Source organism: Cryptomeria japonica, chromosome 9 (genome assembly GCF_030272615.1).
Source record: "Cryptomeria japonica chromosome 9, Sugi_1.0, whole genome shotgun sequence".
NCBI classification, from domain to species: Eukaryota; Viridiplantae; Streptophyta; class Pinopsida; order Cupressales; family Cupressaceae; genus Cryptomeria; species Cryptomeria japonica.
Window position 1 is genome coordinate 504,292,219 of NC_081413.1, and position 22,794 is coordinate 504,315,012.

The window sequence follows — 22,794 nt, forward strand, 5'->3', positions numbered from 1 at the left end:
AAAATCAGGATGTCCGTGAACTTTGTGCAAAATTTCATATCCAACACCGCTTTTCCACCCCCTATTACCCACAAGGAAATGGTCAGGCCGAAGCATCAAATAAGAACATATTAAGAATCCTCAAGAAGACAGTCAATGATGTCGGCCGTGATTGGCATGTTCAACTAAATCCAACGCTATGGGCATATCGAACTAGCATTCGAACCCCTACAGGTGCAACTCCTTATTCATTGGTCTATGGTGCAGAAGCTATCTTGCCTATTGAGGTCGAGATACCATCATTACGGGTTTCCTTGCATAATCTGATAGATGATGAAGCATATAGAGTGTCCCGTCTTCAGGACTTAGAGTTACTTGATGAAAAGTGACAAGCTGCATACAACCATCTCAAAGCCTATCAGCAGTGCATGAGCAGAAGCTACAATCACCGAGTTAGACCTCGTACATTTGAGGTAGGTGATCTTTTTCTACGAGAGAATCCTCGCAATCAACCAAACAGAGAACATCAGGGCAAGTTTGAATCAAACTGGCTGGGCCCATATGTTGTCACTGCTGTGTTTGGGTCTGGGGCATATCAGTTGGCTACATCAGAAGGAGAACCGCTCGCAGATCCAATCAACAGCATGCACCTAAAATGGTTTTATACCTAAGCTGAACAGAGCATCAGGCTCCCCTGCATACCAGAAAATACCAAAAACATTCAGAAAAACGTCCTGAAGAAAATACAAAAACATTCAAAAAAGTAAAGAAAAATTATGAATCCAAACGGTGAACAACCACTCCAGTGGCACCTTGGGTAAGTACGATGGTAAAAACCTAGCAAACAGGCGCCACTCGTAAAGGCTATGGCTCCATTGTCTTTCAGACTTGTTGCGATCACAGCCACTTCATACATACATCCATCCATCCAAACCATGGCTTGTTATTTCTTTGCAATTATGATAGTACTCCATACATCTTGTATCCCGCTTTTTCATAGTCATGTCTAAAAACTGGGGGCAATGCCCTTAACCTATTGATGGAAGTGGATTCTACGTTGTCTTATGATTCATTAAGTTCTTCATTCAAAATCAATCATCAAAATACCAAAAACATTGGAAAATATCTCATCAAAAATCCAAAAACATTGGAAAATATCTCATCAAAAATCCAAAAACATTCAAAACAATTCAAAATCCAAAAACATCAGAAAACATCGAAAATCAAACAAAAAAAAACACGACAATACATTGTACATACCCATCCATGCAGATATCAAAACAAACATTTGACAAAATACTCACATGATGACCATTTATCAATCACACCACACAATCAACATCAACAAATCGGAATTGTCTTTAGCAAGGATGCATCCTTCCTTACCAGAACAAAGACAAGATGACATTTTCTTTGACAAGAAAATTGTGTTAAGCTATCAAATACTTGGTTGATTTGTGAAGTAATTCATTCATTTATATATCAGGTTCCTACAACATTGTTTGTGTATCTTCGGCACATTATTCCGATGAAGTTTTGGAGCATGTACTAATGGTGTCTACGTGGGAAGTTCACTAAGCTATGTGATCATAGGCAAAAATACAGCCATAGATCACTACGGCTTGCTGACTACACCGTATACCTCGACCATATGAGCATGAACCATTACCAAGGATCCTTATTCTTTATTCTTTATGTATATACTGTTTGTTTGTAGGTACAATGCTCTTCCTTTGGTTCCTCCTACCTCATCCAAATTGGATAAAGGTTTTATCTCTTAGTACGGTACGCACTTGTCTCAGGATATGATCAGCCTAAGATCAAGGAGGACGATCCAAGTCATGCATGAAAGGAGATAATCCTTGTCTGTTCTGCAAGCAATACTTTGGTCGACTTGATCCATTATATCAAGTTGCTTGTATTAACTTGCTATATTAAAATCCATGTAAGGAATACTCAGGTCATCTTGAATCATTATGTCAAGATGCTTGTATTCTCTTCCAACATTTTAAAGCTCAATGATGAAAATAGAGCACTATGGATCGTCATTTCATCTCATCTGTTTATATATTGCATTCCGTTGCATAACACCCACCCATTCATTCATTCATATGTAGGTTTTATATGCAAAACTGAGAAAGTTAAGCTGGTCTTGGATAACAATCACGATCGAGTACTCTGATACATCATCAATGCATCATGCACAGTCTTACAAACCTTGCATTCTTCATGATCATATCATCCTCACATTTAGTTGCATCTTGCATTAAACATTTAGTTGCATTTTGCATTAAAAATTCATGTCATTTTTTAACTTAACATATAGTTCATTTTCTTGACATTTAGTTTTCATTAAATCATTTGCATCATTACATCAATCATCAATAATTCAATTCATTCATGGGATCAAATTGTCTTTGATTGTTTTAAATCATTTTATTAGGCATTCATTTAGTGTCAATTATCCATTATCATCTTATCAACTTTTATCATTTATTATTGCACACATTCATTTATAGTTTAAAAGTGCATTCATTCCTTCGTTAATAAGTATCTTATTATGCTCATTTTAGGATTCATTCGCATTGCATTCATTTATCCTCTTTTTTAATTGCATTAAGGTGCAGTTATTAAAACATTAGTTATAGTATCATCACATTACCATTTGTACTTAAATCATATTTAAGCATTTAGCATCATAAATCCACTTGTTTATTAAACATTGGTTCATACCATTTTTATATATACATTCATTTAGGCATTATCATATAAACATTTGTACTTTACATTTTGTTTATCCATATTGCATTCCTATAAACATTAGTACCATACCATTTTATATATCCATTTTCCAAATGCATTCATTTAACACATTATCATATAAACATTTGTACTTTGCATTTTTTATCCATATTACATTCATCTAAAAGACATCTAGATGCATATTCATACATAAACATCATTCATTCGACCATTGCATTAACACCATCACATAAATCATCTCATCATTATATTGCAATAGGAGACACCAAAAAGAAATCTTGTTCATAAATCATCATAAGCATACGTCATCATCATGACATTACATACATAAAAGCATTACATTAAAAATCAAACAAATCATACATATATAAACCTGCATTCATATGTCAGTATCATCATCAAACCATGCATATAAGGAACATCTCATCAATGCATACATATACACATATCCATCTAAGCAATAAACTCATCATCCTGCATAAACATCCATACATAATCAAATGCATATCATCAAAATATGGGCTCTCCTCATATATGTCATCTCATATATCAGAGTACAATGAAGTCTACAAAAATCGGCTACCAAGAGCCATCCAAGATACAGTCCACAAAATAATGATACAAATACATATATGCATGAATGCTCTCTCAAATGCCGCTCTGGCCTGATGCTGTCCTAACACCTCCCCCTGCTCCACCACTGGTGCCTGCACCACCTGATCCATCTCTCCGTGGAGGCCTCATCGAACCACCACTCCCTCCTGCATCCCCTGATCTCTCCCTCCGCAGCGGACCCATCACTCCCCCACTGCTCTACACCCTCTGTGATCGCTCTGATCTCGCCTGCCGCATCTGCGAATAGCTGAGAGCTCGCTGATTCACTGGCACCACCTGCTCATATAACCCCCGCCAGTACTCTATCTCATCCTGAGCTCGCCGCATCTCCCTCATCACCTCCCCTGAAGGCCCCTGTGCTCCAATCCGCACTCTCTCCTGCAACTCCGCCAATCTCTCCACTGCAGTATCTCTCTCCCGCAGCACCACCGTCAACTCTGACTCCTGTGCAAATAGCTGCACATCCCTAGCTGCCACCTCTGCCTCCAAATCCTCTATCCGCGTCTGCAAGCGCACTATAATATGGTCCCGCAGATCTCCAGTGGCTCCCTCCACTATGTCCATAGCTGCCTCCCCTACACCTCCCTCTCCAGAAGTCCCCTCCCCTCTGTCCATCAGGATCTCCCTCTCCCACTCAGCTGCACTCCTCTCGGTATCAGTGGTCCCTGTGAGATCTGTAGAGGAAGTCCACCTCTCCCTCTCCGCTGGCTCCGCATCCCCAATCCTCCTCCACCTCCTCCTCCATCTCCTCCACCTCCTCCATCTCCTCGACCTCCTGCCCTCCCCCGTCTTCGTCCCCTCTCATCCTCAAATGCTGGGATCGGCTCTGCAGGATCCGATATCCGTAGGATTGGGTGCGTTGCTCGGTACTGCGTATAATCATCTGTAAACCTTGCATCAACGACCCTCAGTCGTAGGTCCCATGGCCTCGCTTGTAGTGTTCGAAACTCTGCCAGTGCCTGATCATAAGGTAGCACTAGACCCCATGCATACCTCTCCCGAATCACCCATGCATACTCTCCGGATCCACTAGGCAGTCCCTGCTGCCGTCCAAACTGCCTCATCACTCTCCCAGGCACCTGTCTCTCCACATGATATGCAGTCCTCCCAATGAGGAATCGAGACATGAACACATAAGGTAGTGCCTCTGCGTCATCCTCCCATGGCTCACACTCCAAGTATGGCCGCCATATCACTGCATCCAGATCATCCAACGCCTGCCGCCACCACTCTAACTTCCCCAAGTGGGGCTGACTCATCATACCACTGTACATAAACATGTACGATTGATCCACCGCACGAAATCTCAGACTCATCGGTCGAGTCACTGGTAGGTGCTCCCAAGCCCAAATGTGTAGCAACGTCATGCCCACTGCTAAGGAACCTCTCCCTCGGTACACTACCTCATGGAGCTCCTGATACATGTGCGCCAGCACGCACGACCCCCATGCAAATCGGGTCCCCTCAGTCATCATCATCTCGATAACCTGTCCCCATCCCACCGCTAACCCATGTGACTGCCTATCTGGACACAGCAGTCCTCCCACAATCCCTGACAAAACTGCTGGAAGAGGCTCATATAGTGCCGCTATATCCTCCCAAGCAATAGAGCCATCATCAATAAATACATCCTCATCAAATATCCTCTGCACTGCCACAGTCCCCCAGGATCTATCGTACGTGACCAGCTCTCCTCGAATCAGAATCCGTAGGATGTGGCACACATCCTCCAACGTCACGGTCATCTCCCCCTGTGCCAAATGAAAGGTGCACGTCTCGCTGTGCCACCGCTCCGCCAGTGCTGTGATCAATCCGTGATTCATACGAATCATGGGCATGTGCATCACCTCATAAAGACCCATCGTTGCAATACAATCAATCTCTGCCTGGGTCAATCGGTCCCGCAACCCCTGTGTCGCAGGATGGCGCTCGCGTAATTGCAACACGCACAGATCCTCCTGCACATGAACATTCATCACTCACCATCAGTTGTTTTGTTTTCAAACTTTCTTAAGTTTAAACCTAGAATATCATCAGATACTTTGATCAAGTATCTTCGGGTCTCAACAGGTAAGCAATCATGGCCACCTAGACTTCAACAGACATTTATCCTAACAAATGACCTAAGTCTCATCAGGCTGCTATGGTTCAAAACAACTCCCACTTCACATCCCCAACCATCCATCATTAGGCATCAGGAGATTTTTCTTCATCCAAACTGGGGCCTTTCTTTATCCTAAAGCAAAAGCGCTATTTAACCAACAAAAGCGCTAGTTTTCAACAATAGCGCTACAACCCTAACAATAGCGCTCAATCAGCTATACAAAAGCGCTACAACTACAAAAGCGCTAAAACAACTGCACAATAGCGCTCAATTAAGCCCTCAATAGCGCTAGCAGTGCAAAAGCGCTCAAACTTGCATACAATAGCGCTATATCATGTCAAAAGTGCTCAAACAATGGCTCAATAGCGCCATTGCGGCACAATAGCGCTAGTTTATGGAGCAAAAGCGTCAAAACCAAAGTTCCAACGCTCTTGCTCCGACTTGACTTAGACTCAGCTAAAAACCTAGCCAACATGCACAAAAATTGAGTTTTCAAATTTGCGTACCGCTGGTCCATAGTCATCTGGGCGCTGGAATCGTCGGACTCGCTCGAATCTGTGCTCGATGATCGGAATCGGCATCCTGGCTGTTACTCGCTCCTCCAAATGTCACTATCAAAGCTCTCGTTTTCAACTGGTCGCAGTCACAAATGATCTTGTTTTCACCCCTTTCACCCCATTTATACCCTTCGTCGTCATCGTAACTTCCCCCCTACTCATCGCCGTGGTCCCCATGAACTTCCCGAGCCCCCCATTTCTCCATGTTTCCCTCGTTTTCTTCTATTTTTCACCCCTATGGCTAACTTCTTCTCTTCTACCACCCTGCTAATTTTCGTTCTTTTTCGAGAGATCGCCCAATTTTTCAAAAAATTTCGGCCCATCTCTCGAAGGGGCATACCACCCATTAAATTCACATTTTATGGGGCATTTTCTTCACACCAGTTTTTCTTTCTTTGAAACGACGCGATAAACTGCACCGTCTCAAAGAGGGGCAAATGTAGTCACACAAATCTGTCCAGCTTAATTAAATAAATATTCGATATTTATTTGATTAAAAATCCACTAGCCATCAATTAATTAAATTAATATTTAATTAATTCATCCCCAAACATTCTTCTACTAATTAAATAAATTATTCAATTTATTTTAATTAATTCATTAAATCAAATTCAAATCAATTAAATAAATAAAATTTATTTATTTAATTAAATCCCCCTATTCATTTTTTAAATAAATTAAATAAAAACATTTATTTAAATCATTATCCCCCCCAATTGCATTTTCCTACAAATGCAACTTGCACACATTTATTGAAATAAATGAATTTTTATTTTAATAAAATCCTATTTTCCCTCACCCACCAAATCCACTTGCAAAATCTAATCCCCTTCTAGATTCTTCTAACCCCTTTCTAATTAGCCTAATCCATCCCCTAAATATTGTCACATTACTAAACAAAATGGAGTCACTTCTCAAAGACTCCAAAGTCTTTGAAAAACATTTAATGCTTTGTGTGTTCAACAAATTAACCCCCAAAGTCTTCAAAGACCACTAAAGGCTCTTACATGTTTATGGTTATTTCAAACTTGTCATCCCCAAACATTTATTGTTTTGACCATATTTATCCATTTCACATTTGCACAAGAGTTTATCCATTGGATAAAAGCTTTATTATTTGAATAAAGATTTTATTCATTCAACCAACCTTGACTCTAAAATCCCAAGGTCATATCAGGCATTTAATGCTTATTCCCTCTCCTCTCAACCTATCTCACATTGACACTTGTCATCCTGGGATTGGGTTGAAAGCCTTCACATGGATTTGAAATCATTCAATCCTGACCCTTGTTGAGATTGTTCAATCTCAACCATCCATTGCTCCATTTTTCCTATAAATAGAGCCCATTTCTTCATAATCCAGATCCTAAAAACTTGTATGCATCTAAGTTATAGACATTTTAGAGAGCATTTTTAGCATAATTATCTAATACCTTGTTATTTTGGTTAAAATATATCAATTTAGCATCAATAGCATAGCATTAGCTTTTCATTTCACATTTTGAAGCACAATACTACAATCTCAATCCTCCATAAGCATCCATAGTGCACAAAGTTGCTGAGAGCTACACTATTTTGGAACTTGGAGAGGAGAGGAAAAAGGGAGAAATGAGCCAAGACCATGTTAAGAGGCATTTGGAGATGTCTTATTATCTTTGTTTCTTTAGTTAGATATATTAGCATGTTTTTAGTGTCTCTCTTGGTATGCCTTTTTAGATTAGTTTTTGATTGACTAAACATTAACAATCTAACGGTTTTGTGTCTCTTTGTGTTGTTGATCACTTACTAACCTTGTGCCATTTAGGAGGGCATCACAAATAACATTCATATCCCTAAGAGCAACAAATTGATTTCCACTTTCAAAACTAGGAGGAGACGTACGCATGAGCTTACAATCAACAATTCTATGACAATAAGTATTACATTTATAACAATAGCCATGGAATAGAGGTACGTACCACTTGTTGTTGAAGTTGTTTCTCATTTGTCTCCTCGGAGCAGCATAGTTTGGTCTTCTTGAGCTCTTCCTTTTTGTATCCTTGACTTTTGTGAAACCTCCATCATTAACATTAGCTTTTCTTTTAGGATCAACTTGCTAGTTCCTCGACTGATTCTTTGTAGCAACAACATATGTCTTCTTCTCATTGGGGTTACTGACTATGAAGGTTTGTTTGACTTCACTCTCACTCAAAGAGGTGAAGAGTATCTCCTTTTCTGACAAGTATTTATAGTTAGAACATTGTCCATTTTCAAATCCAACACCATTTATGTCCTTGTTGTGCTTGTGCTTACTTAACATTTTGTCAAGTGCCTCAGTGTTGCCACCATACTTAATCCTTATGTTGAGTTCATCGTTGCACTTATCAAGTTCCTTTCTTAAGTTCACAAGATCTTCTTCGAACTTTTGACACTCCTTATCATTTCTTTCTACATCTGATTTTGTTACTTCATACATCCTCTTTGCTTCTTCCAACTAGACCTTCAAATTATAAATTGTTGTCATTGATTCTTCAAGTGATTTATTTAGTAGATCTTGTTCTTCAGTAGCAAAATTCATGTACTTTTTATATTCCTTTCTTAATTTTCTAAGTTCTTCCAGTGCACTTACAAGTTCACCTTCAAGGTCTACTTTAGCTTCAATTTCTTCTTCGTCATTATCAACAAAAAGTTCATCAGATAACTCTCCTTTTGCCATAAAGAGATTAACTTCTCTTTCACCTTCACCGCAACAATCTTCAGAGACACTTTCTTCATCAGAGGCATCATTCTCAAATATGTAAAGACTGCTTTTTCTCCTAAAATTTCTTATTCTTGGCTTATAAGTACTTGCCATCCTTTCCTTGCTAGAGGCTTTGATGTTTTTCTTTTCATCTTCATCTTTCTCTCCAGAAGGACACTTAAACGTAAAGTGTCCAATCTTTCCATAGTTGAAACATTTGAAAGGCAACTTACCTTTGTACTTTCCTGAACCCCTTTTAAGCTTCCTTAGAAAGTTTGCTACAACAGCATCAAAGTCATTCTCATCCTTGTTTGTAGCTTGTTCTTTTCCTTTCTATGTGGTATTGAAGGTAGCCTCTCTCTTTGTAGGTTCAACACCCATTGTTCTCATCTCATAGGTAGATAGAGAGCCAAATAGTTCATCCATAGAGAAGGTGATTAGATCTTTAGCTTCCTCAATGATCGAGACTTTGGTGTCATCCTTTGGATTGAGGGATCTGAGTACCTTTTTTACTATAACTTCATCTTTAACTTCTTCCCCGAGCCCTCTTATAGCACTCACATTTTCATCCACTCTTTGCAAATAGTCAACAATTTTCTCCTCATCCTTCATTTTTCAGTTTTTCAAATTGAGCTCTCATATTCTGTAGTTTGGCTTCTTTCACTTTAGTATCACCTTCATATATGCTTTGTAGTTTATCCCATGTTGATTTTGTTGAAGTGCAATGCATTACTTTGACAAACTTTGTATCAGATAGACCACTTAGGATTGCATTCTTAGCTTTTGCATTGTTTTCATACTACCTTTTAGCATTAAGATCCGTAGGAGGAACTTGAGGAACAATATAACCATTTTTTACAGACATCTAGACATCAAACCCAAGGGAAGATAAATATGTCTCCATTCTTCTACTCCAGAAGGCATAGTTGGTGCCATCAAACATAGGGGCTTTAGAGGAGGATTCATTTCTAGCCATTGTGTTCAAAAGACAGGATCTATCCAAGCTAGAGGAAGCTTTACAGTAAGGGAACCTGAGGCTCCGATACCAACTGAAGAACACAAATGGACACTGAGAAGAGGGGAATCAATGTATTTTAAAACTTTTAACTATGTGTGCAATAACTGAAACAACAAATTAATTAAGAACATACACACACACACAAAACAAGCCACAATACATAATATACGAGGAAAAAGCTCAGTGAGAATAGCTACTAGAGTCTACTACTCCAATCCAGCCTCACAATAAATAACAATTTACAATGTTTAGGGCACCGACCCAAGGAGCACCAACCCCTAATACTTTATGGCACCAATCCCAGATTTTATGAGCACCTACTCAAAGAAGCACCTACCCCTACTCTAAGCACCCACTCAGAAATTTATAGTGATTGATCGTTTACAATGCAATGATAAAGCCTTGTTACAAATGAGTTTTGTAACACTTACAAAATTCTCATATCTTGAGAATGACTTTCTTTGCCTGCTTAAGTTTCTCCTCTGTTTCTCCTCCTTCCTTTGTCTGGTTGTCTTCTTCTCTTTGCTACAACTTCACTTTTTCAGAATGCTTCATTCTTTCTCTATTTATGTGGATGTCTTCTACTTCCTGCTACAATTTCATTTTGCATAATACTTTGTTCTTGCTATGTTTCAACTTTTTCACTTCTACGGATTCCTCTGATTTTCTTGGCAGCAACACAACTTTTCTACGGCTCTCCACCTACACTAGATGAGATATTTCTATTTCCACCTTTGTCATTGTCTCAACAACCACGCTAACCAATATCAAATCTCATCACACTTGTTGTTCAATTCAATCGTCAGAGATTTCTTCCACTGCCAACTTGAATATTTTATTCAAGTTGGTTATCTCGGAGATATGTAACTCTAGAGATTTTATTCTCTATCCTGAATATGATCTTATATCAGCTACCTGTATTAAATGCATCATGTCTATCTTCAAATCATTCTTTGTACTTAGATTACTAAGTTTAGTAATCTTTTTGTGCCCAAAACGATCTAGAAACCTTCCTCGAGCCACACAACATGCCTACAGCTCGGTCACCATTAATGCATTTTCCATCCTTTGTCGACCTAATTTGAAAAGATCGACAACTACTACACTAGAATCCTTCATCACCGACTTCTGCCAGAGAAGCCTCATGTCTTCATATTCTTCGTCCATATCAGATGATCAAGGTCGGTTGACCTCCACGTAAATCCCTTATGCTAATCGACATGCACAGGTGTCATCAAAAGTCTTCATAAATGACATCCAAGTCACTTGGTCAGCCACAGTCAACCGCCACTTGGACTATCATCCTTATCGGGTTGCCATCGTGTTAACTGAAACACCTCAAATGGTCATGATGACCTTAAACTCTGTTGTTGCGGGATGGCGGGATGCACTCCATTTTGCCTTTTAACTCGTCCGGCATCATTGTTCATATACCAATTTTTCTCATGCGGGCTGGCGGGATGCATCATCTTTTTACCTTAACTTACCCCGCGATATCCTTTTCCCATCCTTCTGTAGGCTGTAGGATAGAGGGATCCTTCACTTGCTTCATTGTCTTATCTTGCGCGACCATCGTTCATCCATCTTGAATGGTGCGGGATAGAGGGGGCCATCCCTTACATCATCTCTTGTTTCCCCATGAGCTCATTTTAATTTGGCTTCTCTTCGTGTGGGATATTGGGAGACATATCTCCCTTTATCTATTTATCCCGCATGACCAATTTGCTTTAGTTGTCCATGTTGTGGGATAGTGGGGACGTAGCTGCATTATCATTTTTTAACCCCACGCGACCCTTCTTCTTTGGTCTTCACCGATGCGGGATAGCGGGAGACATAATTCGTTTAGCCTTTTGTGTTATCTCATGAGGTAACCACTTTTCATCCTTCACAGTGCGGGATGGCGGGATAGACCATTTTCCTTCGATTTCGTTATCCTGCAGGGTCATTTGGCTACCTTCTAATTCGTTGTGGGGTATCAGGATTCCTGCACATACATGATGGGTCCCACATGAACACAACACAACATAAGCAAACCACTGAGCCACTAAAACGTGGACAGATGGGGACCACTCGAATCCGAGATGCCCTGATAAGCGACACAGGTCGTTTAGTCGAACTGCCATACTGGTCGAATTGCCATGAATGAACAAAACTAAGTCTGTAGTCCTCTTGGGTCAAACCCAATCGGTCCAGCACACTATGTGGCATATATAGATCAGCACCAACGCTGACTTGCACTTTGTAAACCACCCACATTTCATCTGCAACCTACAACATTTGTGTAGTTGTATAGCATAACCTGCGTGTTATGCATATCACTTGTTTTTGTGTTATGTACACTTACTACCTGCTTCTCTGCAACCTTGACATCCCTGTAACAATGATTGAAATCAATGACAATAATTCCAATATTCTCAACGACCCCTTCTCTTGGTTAACACTTGGTCAATACAAACACGTGATTAGAACATATTCAACATTAGGGTTAGATAAGCGAAATTTTCATCATGCATAAACAAAAATACATTTAATAAGCATTTCCACATTATGCCATTACAACTTCAAGATCATAATTGAATATAAATTGAGAGCTCATCTTGTCACAAACAAACTTATGTTCATACTCATTGTTGATTCACTAACCATTTTCTAAGATAGTTAAAAGTAAACTTTCCAAAATTGAAAAAAATTTCTATGTGAAATTTGGGGATGTGACAATAATGGTGGTGATGAAATGCTCTTTAGACAAGTCCTCCAAGTGTTGATGCAATAACATGATAAAACATAACACAATCACTTATGAAATCATACTTGAAGATAGGTTGTTGTAGCTTGCTACTCCTTCTACTCAAACATGCTCTTGAATGAGTTAAATTATAACTTATTGTCACTTCTTAGCTCATGAATGATAAATGATTTCTTTATATGCATCACAATGTATTTATGAATTTAGGTTGCCTTCCTATAGTCAAATAAAAGTATCAAGATTGAATCACATATAGTGGGAACCTACACTTGTGCACACTAGGACTAGGGCTCTAGGTGCCCCAGTCCACTAAAAGAGGGACTAGAAAGAGTAGTGGTAGAGTATCAAGACCTAAGACGTAGTATTTGGTCTCAATATTACCATAGTACGATATGATAAGGCCCAAATAGACTTGAAATGACCTATGAGAGGACACACTAAAGCAAGGCTCCAAATAGAGTGTGAAATTGTAGAGGGATACAATTTACTACACTACAAGAAGCATAAAATTAAAGCAAAACATTGTTGTTGTAGTAAAATATGAAGCTTTGATCCTAGATAGTGATTAACTGTGAATCTTGGAGACTATAAGAGACTTGTTTTTTGGTAAAACCTATGAAAATAAATATAATTTTGATTTGGTTATCTCAAATAAATACTCAAACCTACCATTGTAGGTGTGTATATTATGTAGTGGGAAGGGCAAAAAATTGTAACAAGAAGCTTATCAAAAGACTTGTATAAAGCTTTTTGGAAATCTATTAATAAGATTAAATCCATAAATAGTGAGGATATCAAAGACTTTTCCATGCTAGATGTGTCCAAAGATGGATTGATCTTGATTTCCAAAACCAAATTCATCACAAGAATGTTGCGATTGAGAAAATCATGTAGGTAAAAAATAGACATAGGATCATTGGTTTTACTAGCACAAAATCATTATGGCGATTGTGAGTTTAGTAAATGGTTGATATGATTCAAAATGGGTGTACCTATAAATAATTAATCAAAAGCAAGTTTTTCAAGGCAACACTACACAAACACTCAAAAAATGATTAATAAACATATAATAAAAGGCAAAGGTGGTTTGATAGGTTAACACTTCCATCAAGTTCAAAGTAGTTGAGAGAGAGTATTATTCATAGCACATGGATTGTGTGTTGAGTTATGGGTCCACCATTGCACTTGCCATGTATGCTTGCTTGTTCTTAGGCACCTATAGGTATTGAAAGTAATGAATGTTGAATTAATTGTAGAAATTAAAATAAACTCAAATGTGATATATTTCAAACAAGAAAACGATGTTGAAGATATTAAGAATCTATTCATCACATTGTTGGAATTTTAGAGCTTGCTCAAATTAATGTCTTACAATTTGGAAATTGATGATGCATTGCTTGGTTTATATTCACACTTGTGGTTGAAAACTAGCTTGTGAATTTGAACCTATACTTGTGGGAATGAATTGACAAAAAACAATGCTATTGGAATTTGTTCTCCTTAACCTTTGATATTTGAAACTAGTAAGGAACACACAATGTTTAGAAAATCCTTTGAGGGTAATGCTTACCTTAGCTAGACACCTAAGATGATTGATTCAACAACTTGGAATAAAAATAAAAGCCAAGGAGCAAGCATGCAATATGCCTACGATGATAAATGCTAATGTAATACTTTATGATTACACTATGACACTATCAATGTAAATGATTCTTAAATTGCCCTAACATTCTTTGATGATTTCAAGATGAATGAATGGATACCTTTAAATATAACATGGTACACAAATCAAAATAAACGTATGTTAGGTAACTCACATTGGCTATTGAATATGTTGGCAAGTTGTAAATCTAAATTTTAAAATTTGAAGGCTCATATTTGTGATTAGCTAGACACCTAAGATGATTGATTCAACAACTTGGAATAAAAATAAAAGCCAAGGAGCAAGCATGCAATATGCCTACGATGATAAATGATAATATAATACTTTATGATTACACTACGACACTATCAATGTAAATGATTCTTAAATTGCCCTAACATTCTTTGATGATTTCAAGATGAATGAATGGATACCTTTAAATATAACATGGTACACAAATCAAAATAAACGCATGTTAGGTAACTCACATTGGCTATTGAATATGTTGGCAAGTTGTAAATCTAAATTTTAAAATTTGAAGGCTCATATTTGTGATTACATAAATGATAGGTAAAATTTGCTCCCACATATCTAATTGAAAGTAACGAATAAACAAAGTACATATTAAAATAATTTCTTTCTATAGTTCAAAGGTAGGTGAGACATTGCAAGGTGGGTAATTTACTTTTTTTTTTATTGGATTAAAAATGAAAATACAGAGATAAAAATAAACCTTTAGTGGGTAATTTTTTTTTTATTGGGTAATTTACTTGGGGCATATGCCTCTTAAAGAGTAATCTAGAGGTGTATAAAGGTAGGTCAAGCTAACATCAATTACTTTGTGAGCGTAATAGTATAAGCCTACTTGATTGTTAGATTGATAAGTTGAACACAAACAAAAGTCAACCATAGCAATTTGAGACTCCCATGTGGAAGGGTTCTCACTTAATGAATCAAAGATATGATGGGGATAACAAATTGATGACTTCCAAGAGCTCTTATCGATAGAGTTGCTTGGCACTTTGATGTCAATTCATCACACACTACATTAAAAAAGTTCCTAAGGATTTGATTGTTTATTGATGACAGTTGTATGTGAGCTAGGTTAGAATGTTATGAGATGTTTAGACATTGTTCTACACTATTGTAAAAAAGCACCCATAATTATAGCTTCTCCACAAATAAACACTGCCTCTTCATCCTAATGTCATGCCATATTATAATTTCTCTCTTATAAAATAAATAAATAAATAATAATAAAATCAAATCATAAATTGAATTCACTAAAAAAAATATATGACTTATAACCTTATTACATTAGAACACTCCAATAAAAAATTAAAAAAGAAGAAAAAGGGAAAAAAAAAAATGAAGAAAAGGGCATGGTTATTCTCCACTAAACCCTAGCTAAACTCTTCAAAGGAGGGCATTCCAGTGGAAGGGAATGCACCATTCTTGCTTGAATAAATACAAAAAGACGGGTTATAATTTTTTTTTTTTAGGGTTTCTTGTAAACGTCTCAAGACATTTATGTATTAGGATTTAGGGTTTTCTCTTCACAAGGCAGGAGCGGCGGTTGGAGCAGCAGCATTGAGCAGGATGAGTCACAGGAAGTTCGAGCATCCCAGGCATGGATCCCTTGGATTCCTTCCTCGCAAGAGAGCTCGTCGTCACAGAGGAAAAGGTAAAAACAATGAACACTAAACCATCTGAATTTGGACCAAAATCAATTATTCTTCAAAAAATCTTCTGAATTTATAAATGCCAATAAGATTCAATATATAGAAATACATTTCTAATTTAGGCTTGATGTTATTAAATCACAGTTAAGTCTTTTCCGAGGGATGACCCAACAAAGCCCTGCAAGCTGACGGCTTTCATGGGGTACAAGGCAGGCATGACCCACATCGTCAGAGAGGTCGAGAAGCCTGGATCCAGTAAGCCTCTTTTCTTTTTCCATTGGTTTTTAGCACCCATTAGTCTGTTTTGGCCCCTTTTAGCTCATGGTCACATGGTTAACTTGCAGAGCTTCACAAGAAGGAGACCTGTGAGACAGTGACTATTTTGGAGACTCCACCCATGGTGATTGTGGGTTTAGTGGCCTACATCAAGACACCTCGTGGTCTCCGCACGCTCAACACCGTGTGGGCTCAGCATCTCAGTGAGGAGTTGAGGAGACGTTTTTACAAGAACTGGTACAAGGCCAAGAAGAAGGCCTTTACCAAGTATGCGAAGAAATATGAAACTGATGATGGAAAGAAAAACATTGATGCTGAACTTGAAAAGATGAAGAAGTATGCTTCTGTTATTAGGGTTTTAGCTCACACTCAGGTAAGAGGATTGGCAATTTTTTGGTTTATTGATTATTATGGTATTTAAGGAACAAATATTTCAGCCCATTGTCTATTTTCGTTTTTGATGGTGCAAGGGTTTGAAGATTAATGAAAATTGATGTCAATCTGCTCTATGTAAGCATTAGCACTAGTATTTGGGCATAATCATGTAGAAGATAAATTTAGTCTGTTAGGGCTTGGCCTAGTAAGCACCCGTTTGGTATAAATTGTTGAACTTTTGGAAGCCTTGGAAAATAAGTATAGTCAATGTAATTATCCAAACAACTAAGCATAAGAATGCAATACATTACCATACAGTAGTGCTCATAGGCAAACCTAAAAATAAGCGTGGATAAACTATAATATCAAGATTGCTTCTAGATTTGCCGTGTATATTATCATTCAACGAGTGATCAATGATTTGGATCACACTCAGTGATCCACCCTTGGAAGAGGATAAAACTACATATTCTACTTCTCTTTCACTGACTGTTTAATGATAAAATGTTCAAACTAAAGATTGCTCAGAATGCTACGAAATGGTCAAACTAAAGAAACAAATAGATAATATATTAAGGTAAATGGCATTATTCAACTGACATATACAGTACTCTGTGCTTCAAGTATTGTCTATGGCTTTATGGAAAGTACACACTTCAGGTGTAGATGGATCGGCAAGTCTTGGGTTTATTCTGAGCTTGTTCATATATCTAAACGGCATTCAATTTTAGAACTGATGTTTATCTTATGTACATGCACCCTTGTATTGTGAAGAGTTCTATATTCAATTCAGCTCACATTAGTGATTTATTATTTTTAATTGCTGTCATAAATATTGTCTTATAGGTAGTATTTTCATATTTTATTGCATTTTTCAGGTGAAGAAGATGAAGGGTTTGAAGCAGAAGAAGGCTCACCTCATGGAAATCCAAGTGAATGGTGGAGCAATTGCACAAAAAGTAGATTATGGGTACAGCTTTTTTGAGAAGCAGGTACCCATTGATGCTATTTTCCAGAAGGATGAAATGATTGATGTGATTGGTGTTACAAAAGGTAAGGGGTATGAAGGTGTGGTAACTAGATGGGGCGTCACAAGACTGCCTCGTAAAACACATAGAGGTTTGCGAAAGGTAGCCTGTATTGGTGCTTGGCATCCAGCCAGAGTTTCCTTCACAGTTGCTAGAGCTGGTCAGAATGGATATCATCATCGAACCGAAATGAATAAGAAGATCTACAAGATTGGTAAGCGAGAAGAGGATTCCCATACTGCACTGACCGATTTTGATCGGACTGAGAAGGATATCACTCCAATGGGTGGATTTCCTCACTATGGTATTGTAAAGGATGATTACATCATGATCAAAGGATGTTGTGCTGGTCCCAAGAAGCGTGTCGTTACTTTGCGTCAGTCACTCTTGAAACAGACATCTCGTACAGCTTTGGAAGAAATCAAGCTGAAATTCATTGACACCTCCTCCAAGTTTGGACACGGAAGGTTCCAGACATCAGCAGAGAAAGCTAAGATTTTTGGTAAATTGAAGGCGTAGCAGGTAATGTAGGCGGTTCTTAGTATTCATCTGTGGCTGCAGACGGTGTGTTTTTTTTTTTGATCAAAAATGAATTTTAAGCATTCATTTAAGTTTTTTAAACTACTGTGCATTTTTCCAGTAAAAATCATTGAGAATATTGTCTGAATGGAGATAACATTCAAATTAATTGTCTTTTATCGAGGATTATTTGCTTCAGAGTAAAAGAGGCTGGTGTCATTGATCTCTGAAATAAACTGATCTCTGTTTTTTTGGCATGTTAACATATAAATATTTTAGTTGACTTGGTTATGTCGGAATGTGGAAAAATTAGTTAGCTATAAGTTTAGAATATCAAAATATTATTTTCCAATTCTATGCTAATTGTTAATATTACACCAGAAGTTCTATCATTGTAGTAACCATTGGCTTATTTTGTGTAATCATGATTTAATAAAAAGGGTTACAAGCTTTAATTTTAGGTAAAGCTTATTCCTTTGTTGTTCTAGTGTATGTAAAGTATCTCTTTTTTCTCATGATTTTGTTGAGATTCTATTTATTCTGAGAGATGGTTAAGATATTGCACAATGGTAAAGAAAGAAATGACCTCTCTAGCTACAATAATTCAAACTTTCATTACATTCTATTACATTCTTTTTCAAGTTCCTTAGCTTTTTGTTAATGTTGCTCTTCTTATATTCAAGTTTAAGACCAATTTGATGTTTGTTTTGAGAATAACCTTCATAATTGCCATAAAACCTTGGCACTTCTATTTTTGAATCACCATATGGTCATGAAGCATGGAGATTTTCATTGGGAATATAGTGATAAAAAATGGATGTATGCATTTAAGTATACAAATCTAAACATGTTAAGAGAAAGGCATATGGCCATGGATGGGGTGTCATATTCAGAGTTGGGGTGGAAATCTTAACATCAATGTTTTGCAAGTTTTTTTTAGCCCGAATAGATTATATGAATAAATTATAGGTTATATTAGGCAACTTCGAAGGATTTCTCAATATTAACTATTTTGTAGTATGGAGAAATGGTGCCACATGTGCCTCTTTCATTTGTCTGCATTCTTCATTTATGATTGTGTCAAAATGTATTACCCAAGTTAACAAGGAATTGTCTAGAATTTTCAATTAAGACTTTTTTTTGGGGGGGTGCATTGTAAATGTGTCCTTGACTTGAGCATCCCTCTTTATAGAATTTCATAATGTCATCTTTTAATTAATTATAAGCTCCTTTACAAGTTTATTTCAACAACCAACTTACTTTTATAGCTTCAACATAGCTTGTTATGTTCAGTATGTTATTTGAATTTAGATTAAAATCCCGAAACAATTGAAGTATAGAGGACTTATTTTTTAGTTAGCATTTATTCCTTTACACCCTACTTTAGACTCTTCACCAAGTACTTGCAGAGTATGGAAATTTAAATTAGCTGATTTGTGTATCAAAATTTGAAGTTTTTTTTAGATTACATTTTAAATTTGGTAAATATTTTGAAACTCTTATTAACCTTTTTTATATAGAAAAAATAATTTGTCTTGCTAGGGTTCAAATATACAACCATCAAAAGGGTTAATAGTGCACAATTTGTTGCAAAACAAGGAAGAAATTGGAGATAGAATAAGAATGGTATGATAAAATGAAGAGGAATGGACAATTAGGGCCCATTAACATTTGAAACTTAACATGCTATGCTACTCAAACACCTTAAAAAAAGTATTTTGAGATTGTTTGCATTTATAATTGATTTGCTTGTAAGCTCTAAGCAATGGTCAATCTTGTTTTGTTATTATATGGTTGAACCTCTTACTCAAAATGATAATAAGTTGTTTGATATAGGTATTTTTTTTGGCATTTGAATAGTTTCTGCTAAGGTCTATTTGGCATGTATAATGAGATACAAGATTCCATTTGCTGATTCACAGGTTTTGTACATTTTTTATGAATGCATAATTGGTTAGTGATACTTCTCCAATATGGTTTGTGTCTTGCTTATGCCAAAGTGTCCTCAAAGTCCACATTTTATGCAACTCTTATGTGATTTTTGCTCACGAAAATTCACAAACTCTACTACAACTATTGCCTCCAAAAGAGGTATTTGTCTTGAATGAAATATTGGTTTGAGATTCTATCTTTGGCCTAGGGCTCTATGCCTGTGCAAGGTCCATATTGTTAAAAATACAAACCTTTCATTACCTCCAAAGCCTCTATTTTATTATCAAATTAGACAAACACTTCTCTTGCTCTATGGTGTCTACAACTTCATTGGTTTTGCTTGTGTGGTGCTTTAACACAAAATAATTATCTTACAAATGATCTACCCATCTTTATGATCCTCTAGTTGAGCTTTGGTTGATTGTTGATGAAATTTAGTGCTTGGTGTGGTCTACTTATTATAGAAACTCCTTTGACAACAAGTAATGCTTCCACTTGTGATAGTCTTCTTCAATTCTTCTTAAAATACGCTATTGGTCTACTCTCTAGACCAACATATCATCAATTGTTGTTCTATTGGCATTGTTTTGGTGTAGTATTTATATTGCACCTATTATATTAAGTTTGTTTATATAAGTTCATTTTTATTACTTTAGAATTGGATAGAGTACACACCATTCCTTTTTTTTTTTTTTTTTGGGTTCCATCTTATTTTTATTGTTTTGGAATTTGGAAACTAGGAAGTTACATATTCGAGGTCATTCTTTTATTATAACACCTCAAATATAAATATTGAAATCTTATTAGTTTCATTGTTTGTATTTTGAATTAGTGTCATCTTGCTATTTTAATCTTAGAAGTATTTAACATTGTAACTTCTTTATTACATCTAACATGGTATTAGTCTAGGACAATTGAAGTGCAAAACAATTCAATTTGGGATATTTCCTTGGATATTTTGAGGGCATTTATTGTGGGAGGTTTTTGAGGAAGATATGATTTATTCCATTACATTCAAAAGGGTCTTATTAGCTTGGACAAACTTTCATTTCATCCTTGTTAGAGTCTTGTTAGAGTCAATTTAGTGTAGATTTGGTTGAAAGGTTTGAATTAGTAGTGGTGCTTTTTTTAAATTTTGTTTTGTGCTTAGAGTACTCATATGGTGTAATATTATATAATAGATACTATTTTTAATTTAAAATTTCTATGCATTTGTTTTTTTGTTAAAAATAATTAAAAATTAAAAATTTGAAAGCGAAGGTATTTACTAAAGAGTTAACCTTGGCATTGATCCTTGTTATGAGTAGGGATGTTTGAGTCTTCACCCTCACTAGACAATAGTAGTTGGTGGTTACAATGCTACCTTCGACTCAACCATCTTGCTATCTAGTCACTGCCATCTTGTGGATATTGTAAATCCCCATATTGCATTTTTTGATTTTGAAGGGCATCTTTGGGAGGCCACATCTTAACCACATGGAGGTAGTCTTTGACACCTTTTTTTTTTGGTTGAGGTGGTTATTTTTTGTTTTCTTTGCAATATTATAATCACTTTTATTGACAACTCCCATTTTTTTTTTTTTTTTTTTTCCAGAAATCATATTTTTTGGGGTGCTATTGCAAACACATTCAATTTATAAAGGAATTTTGTATCGAAATAAAATTCCATCTCGAGGGGCTTCATACATAAGCTTTTGGCAACTCTACACAAGAAGATATATTATGAGATGGATAATATAGTCACATGAAATGCACTGTGATTCCAATCCCACCTTTTGATGAAATTTCATACCACATTGCATCAATTTTGAACCTTCGTGTTTTCCTTTTATCGTATTATGCTTTTGACTTGACACATCTTAAATCACATTAGTTCACATCTCAAATTGATAGCCATTCATTATGGTCAATATTCATGAATCTTGAAATATACTTAATCCCATTCATCAATTTTATTCATAGTTCAACATCCACATTGAGGTCCATAAGTAGCTTCTAGTTTCATTCATTTATCTTCCTCTCCTTAGGATATAATTTTTCCTAGAACTATTCTTTAGATTGTACATGGGTACTAAACACGACTTGTCTTACTGGGTCTATTTCTCTTTGTTTAACTTCATTGCATATAAATGGTGGTCTTGATATAATATCTATATTGTATCGATAGTATTAAATTTATTAGAATACTTTATTTTTAATTATTTAGGTAGCATAGGATAATGGTTACACAACATTCCCTTGTCTTTTTGGATTATGTCTTTTTTTTTTTTGATTTAGAAATTTAGATGTTATATCATAGCTCTTTCCTTGTTGGACATTGCTGCTGCTAGGATATGTTGTCATTGATGTCAACATATTCCTGTGATTTATTATTATGGTGGTTGCAGATTAGTTCTTTGGGATTATGGTTTGGTGTATGGAGTGATTTATTATTCTGGTGGTTGTAGATTGGTTCTTTGGGATTATGGTTTGGTGTATGGAGTATTTCTAGTATCATTGTATTTTTTTGTATTGGTCTTGGTGATCTGAAAAGCTTAATTGATCATATCAGATGATCCGGTTTTGCAGTTTGTTTATTTGATTAGTGCTTTGCAGAATTCAGTATTTCCTCCGGTATTCCGATATGATCAGATTTTGATCTGAGTCTTTGGGAGATTGTTTGGGATGGTCTTGTGTATCTTCATTTCAGATGGTTTGTGATTTGGTGCTTCCAAATTTATCTTTCTTCATGACTGATGCTGTTGTTTGAGTGTTCTTGAGTTTCAGATGTTGATTAATGAAGATTTGATAAGTGGTGTTGGTACAACTGTTGTTGATGTTTCTAATGTACTTGTTGTTG

General features: G+C 36.5%; 1 protein-coding gene across 1 annotated transcript; it reads left to right on the forward strand.

The window, feature by feature from the left end:
- Positions 1–15,551: 15,551 nt before the first annotated feature.
- LOC131048292 (large ribosomal subunit protein uL3) lies at positions 15,552–18,306 on the forward strand. Its single transcript, XM_057982190.2, has 4 exons — positions 15,552–15,827; positions 15,970–16,080; positions 16,170–16,474; positions 17,355–18,306. The coding sequence occupies exons 1-4, from the start codon at positions 15,743–15,745 to the stop codon at positions 18,021–18,023; spliced, it is 1,170 nt and encodes a 389-aa protein (XP_057838173.1). The 5' UTR covers positions 15,552–15,742; the 3' UTR covers positions 18,024–18,306.
- The last annotated feature ends 4,488 nt before the right edge of the window (positions 18,307–22,794 follow it).

Bases quoted from the DNA above. Each gene is read 5' to 3' on its own strand.
- LOC131048292 (XM_057982190.2), top strand. From the start codon at position 15,743: ATGAGTCACAGGAAGTTCGAGCATCCCAGGCATGGATCCCTTGGATTC. The intron at 15,828-15,969 runs GTAAAAACAATG...ATTAAATCACAG, and splicing joins TCGTCGTCACAGAGGAAAAG to TTAAGTCTTTTCCGAGGGAT. The intron at 16,475-17,354 runs GTAAGAGGATTG...TGCATTTTTCAG, and splicing joins GGGTTTTAGCTCACACTCAG to GTGAAGAAGATGAAGGGTTT.